The sequence below is a fragment of the Daktulosphaira vitifoliae genome, unplaced genomic scaffold (genome assembly GCF_025091365.1).
Source record: "Daktulosphaira vitifoliae isolate Bord-2020 unplaced genomic scaffold, ASM2509136v1 Scaffold_1, whole genome shotgun sequence".
Lineage (NCBI taxonomy): Eukaryota > Metazoa > Arthropoda > Insecta > Hemiptera > Phylloxeridae > Daktulosphaira > Daktulosphaira vitifoliae.
The window spans coordinates 39,800,625-39,805,886 of record NW_026099572.1 but is presented as its reverse complement, the minus strand read 5'-3'; the positions used below and the strand labels follow the sequence as shown (position 1 = coordinate 39,805,886).

Genomic DNA, 5,262 nt, shown 5'->3' with positions numbered 1-5,262 from the left:
AATATTACTAGGCTCCGCCTAGCTGGGGCTCCGCCCCAGACCCGGGGCCCTACGAGCCTTACGCGCCTTCGGCGCGTAAGCCTCTTCGGGCCGTCATCATAAGTAGGCCACTGATTCCGGTAGGAGTACCCGGCTACGCCGGGCACGATAAGTGTTTTACAAAAAAAATATTGTATCAGAATCAGTGTAACAAAAATTATTAAAAATTTAATTATTTAAATCAGGAAAATTCAAAAAGAAAAAAAAATAGTTAAATGTATTGATTTGATGTTAGACAGGTTAGTTGTCATAGTTGGATCTCAATTTTTACAATAAACTCATAGTCTTATACATCAAATATGAGATAAATAAGATAAAAAAAAAAGTTCAAAAGAAAAAATGTACATTTGAACAAAAAGCTGATTATAAGCCCAAAGTTCAAACAAAAGATATATAAGAATATGTTATATGATATATAATAATATGTTAATATAATATGTATTATATAATAACAATAAACATGATTAAATATAACAAAATAAATTGTACTATGAACATATTTAAAAGAAATTGACAGAAAGTATCTGTATACTTAATAAACTAAACTTAATATCAAAAGAAAAAGATAATTAATAATCTAATTACAATATTAAGAAAAAATCAAAATCGGTTGTCTCTCATAAATATAATATTTTTTAAAAGTTAAAAATTATATATACATGTAAACATATGCATTAAGTAATTACTTTTATTTATAATATATAAATTAATACGTAACAAATTTATCCTATTTTAAGTAAAAAATAACAATTTGCTTTAATTATTTTTAATATATTAGTTGTTAACTAATAGATGAATATTTAATTATTTTTTGAAGTATAATATGTGTTTATTAATTAGTGATAACATGAACTTTGATAATCCAATTAGGTTATGAACAATTCTGTAAAATAAACAAATAATAAATCAGTTCAACTGTTTAAGCTATTAAAGCTTAAAATATTAACTATTTAATTTTACTTTCATTACGTTGTAAATAATGTTTCATAGGTATTCTTTCTCTAAAAATTTATCATTAATTTTTATAATTTAATATATAATAATTATCAAAAACAATAATTTATCTTACATGCGTTTAATATATATTATTAAAAAGGAATTATATTGATGAGTTTTATTCATTAACAAAAATGAATCATTTTTATGTTGACTTTTGAACTTGGAACAGTATTAGTTCTAATAAATACCTAATTAGCAGCAGCAACATAAACACATTTTATTACTATAATTTTTTGTTAGTACTTTATTATATATCATCACAAATTCTTATAGAAAAATAATTTATTAATTAAAATTATATGATTTCTACCTGAGGTTCTCGATTCTTAATACACTTAATCCCGATACTTCAATATTACAACTGGTCTATAATAGCTTTTCATAAAATGAATATGAACTTATGCCAACATTAAGTAATAGCATCTTGAATGTTATTATTAAGTAAAAACAATTTTTACATGCTAACACTAAGTAATAGCATCTTGTATGTTATCACTAAGTAAAAACAATTTTTACATGCTAACACTAAGTAATAGCATCTTGTATGTTATCATTAAGTAAGAACAATTTTTACATGCTAACACTAAGTAATAGCATCTTGTATGTTAACACTAAGTAATAACATTTTATTAAATATCATTTAAAACTTCCGGATAAACTATATTTGATACATAAATTCCTTGATAGCCATGTAATCGTCCTTGTGTTGTCAAATCTTTCACAGATACTTTGATATCATGTCTAGAACGAACACGTGAAAATGCTACATATAACTGACCATGACTAAATATTGTAGAATCCAATAGTAATCCAACTTTATTATATGTCTGACCTTGAGATTTATTAATTGTACACGCAAAAGCAAGTCTCACTGGAAACTGTCTACGCCGCAATGTAAAGGGCAATGATGGGTCATTGGTCGATACTAAATCTATGCGTGGTATTAGGACAATATTATTGTTAAACATTTTTGCTTCTATGGAGTGATTGTGTAGTTTTTTAACAACTAATCTAGTTCCATTACATAAGCCCTTCGTTTTGTCTAAATTCCTCAACAGAGTAATAATTGCTCCTATTTTGAGACGTAGTCGATGTGGTGGAAATCCCGTTGGTTGTATCGTGTTTAAGAATTCTGTAGGATAGTTAATAGCATCTGCTGGCTGACTTTCATCAATACTGTCGATCGAATTATAAATATGTTCTGAAGCATTTATACGATTTAGAATATTATCATTTATCACATGACATTCTAAATTTCTTGGACAGAGTATCACATGATCAGCATATTGTTGCATGTCACATGGTTCCATTGTCCTTGGAAAAACAAAATTTTGTATTGGCTCTTTTGTCAAAAATTCATTCTCCAACCTGATTAAATTGCTACACGGCAATTTGGGAATTTTATCATTACCCATATTTAAAATGTACTCACTATACCATGGATCTGTTTGTGCTCTCATATTGGTGGTCAAATTGCATTGAGTAATAAATGGCCACATTGGATTACACTTAATACATGCATTTACTATTTGTGCCCGATTTCCTCTCTGTACCACTGGCAATACTTGACGAAAATCGCCTCCAAACAATATAGGCTTACCACCAAACCATGAATTATTTTGCATCAAATCTCGCAAAAGCTTATCGACAGCTGATACTTGTAATGATGCTGACATAGGAGCTTCATCCCATATAATTAGCGGAGAATCTTTAATTTTGATTGCTTGTTTACTACTATGCCTGAGGGAAGATGTGCTTGTTTCGCAAATGTTAAGTGGTAATCCAAAAGCTGAATGAACTGTAGTTCCATCTTGAAGTAATGAAGCTGCAATCCCAGTAAACGCAACACTGATTGTAATTTTACCTTGGGATTTCAATTTATGATTTAACGCTTTATATAGTGTAGTTTTACCCGTCCCTCCTGCGCCATTTACAAAGAAAATTTTTGAACTCCGAGTTTGAGGATTATTGATTGCATCTAGAACCATGTTGTAAATTTGTTGTTGCTCAGGATTTAATTTCTCATACATAGTAATAGCTTGATCTTCGAGATGTTGTTGGTTGACTTCTTCAATTGTTGTGGCCTCTATATAATTTCCTTCAGGTAATTCAAGACCAAACTCATGTAGATGTCGACCGTTTGCTTCCAACACATCTTCAATTGACCGTAAACACATGTATCTAGATTGATTACCATATATTTCTGCTCGATTATAGTCTTCTGTCATTTCAAAATAAAATTCTTCAAATATATCTAATGCATCTGTTGGGCCATTATATGCTAAAATATATGCAAACATATTTCTAATTTGTACAGGCATTGAGCTCAATGCTAATTCAGCCATTGTTTGACGCCATAATCTATTGTCTTCTAGTAATCCTAATGTTTTAGCAGCTTCGACAAATGATGGTTTCAGGTTCCCATCAACAGTTCTGAGATCTTCAAATGATGTAGGATTTGGTCGATGTAGTAATAGAATTCGTAAGGCAAATCTTTCTTGTTCTTGTGGCGAAACACTGTACATTCTACCAATAATATTTTTAATGTATCTTTTTCTGAGTTCCCATTGGTTATTTACAGAAAAGTGATGTGTTGTTGGTAAATCTAAATAAAACAATGAGTTATTATCATTTGATCGTGATGCATTTAGTTTAAAAAATGCTTCTAGTTGTGTAAGTTTATTTTGGGCATTTTCCACTGCTAGTACTTCCTGTCCTTCTCGGAATGTAACTATTTGCATACCTGGTAAATGAATCGGTAATCGATGAATAATATGACTAATACTATCATGAATTTTAAAGGCAAATATACGCCACATAGCTTCAGGAGCAGAAACATAACGGGTGTCTAAGTAATTTGAAATCTCATTACCTTCGGACAATTGTAAAGTTGCACTGTCATGACTTTTGTAAACATATTTATACAAATATTTAACACTTTTTATCGATGAACATATTTCAACATTCAAATGGCAAGCATATCTCGAAAGTAACCATGGATTGTATGGTACTACCCAATTGTTTGTCATTTTTATATTCTGACCATCGACTTTTCTCAATGTGTACCTTCCATCTTGTGGTCTCGCATATAATGGGTAGCCGTTTACACCATCGAAAACTGTGTCATTTCTGTAGTCTTTTGGAAAATTCTTTGTGCATTTAAGACCATCGCCATTATCCTTCATGCAAACGCTATCCGGATTAAGAAAGTTACATGGTCCATGAATCATATTTCTACTCACGATATCATAAAGTTTGGGTTCAGCTTGCGCGTCTGGAATTGTTGCTCTTACTGCTCGTTGTACATCATCTGCTGTTTTTGGTTTGAACGCTTCGTCTACTATCAGTAAAATATGAACATGTGGTAAGCCACGTTTTTGCCATTCAATCGTGTACACAAACGCTTTTGATTTTCNTCCATTCAATCGTGTAAACAAATGCTTTTAATTTTCCCAAAACATTATTTGCTGTTAGATCTTTAATGAGTTGATCAACTTTTAATTCAAAAATACGTGCAATTAAATCTGGTGCGTCAGCTGAATTATTGTTGGATAAATTCGCTTTAATTTCAGGCCAATTCGGGTTACATGTCATTGTAATAAAGTAATCAGGCTTTCCACATTTGCGCACCATAGCCATGGCATCTTGATAACATTGAGTCATATATCTGGGAGATCCGGTAAAGCTTGATGGTAAAATTATACGGCGACCAATTGGAACATTTAAGTCACCTGCTAGTGCGTCCGTTAAACCTTTATATGACTCTGCTCGAAGTTTGTCTTGATTTAAACGAATGAAATTTAATCTGTTAGCTTCACAACGAATAAAAGCATCACAAATATACTGTTGTAATAATAATCCACTTTGATGTATAACTGAAAATTGTTCACGCCGAGCAAACCTGTAACAATAAAGCTCTCTCTGGGTAAGATGATTTCTAACTGTTGTTCGCCTTGGTCCATGATGTCGTAGTGCTGGATCCCAACCTAGTTCACCATTAGCAAACAGTAATGGATAAACTAATGGATCACTATTACGACTTGTGTATGGAAATATAGTATAAGGATATGGATTTTTATCAGTTCTAATTTGTCGCTCTTTAGGATAAACACATATATCAATGTTAGTTGGTGGAATTCCATTATCTCCTACAAACACAACTGCCACATCATTTGATGTTGGAGCATTATATCGTCTAGGATCACCGTGGGTTAAAAATGTCAT

General features: G+C 31.2%; 2 protein-coding genes across 2 annotated transcripts; both read right to left on the bottom strand.

Moving 5' to 3' along the window:
• Window positions 1-1,136: 1,136 nt before the first annotated feature.
• Window positions 1,137-4,447, bottom strand: LOC126894605 (uncharacterized). The gene has a single exon (XM_050665729.1). It carries the CDS (start codon window positions 4,266-4,268, stop codon window positions 1,668-1,670), a length of 2,601 nt encoding a protein of 866 aa, XP_050521686.1. The 5' UTR covers window positions 4,269-4,447; the 3' UTR covers window positions 1,137-1,667.
• An 8-nt stretch (window positions 4,448-4,455) lies between these two features.
• On the bottom strand, window positions 4,456-5,262 carry LOC126893557 (uncharacterized; the record flags this gene model as incomplete). The annotated part of the gene is made up of 1 exon (XM_050663880.1): window positions 4,456-5,262. A coding segment is annotated over exon 1 (807 nt), but the record flags the coding sequence as incomplete, so codon positions are not given.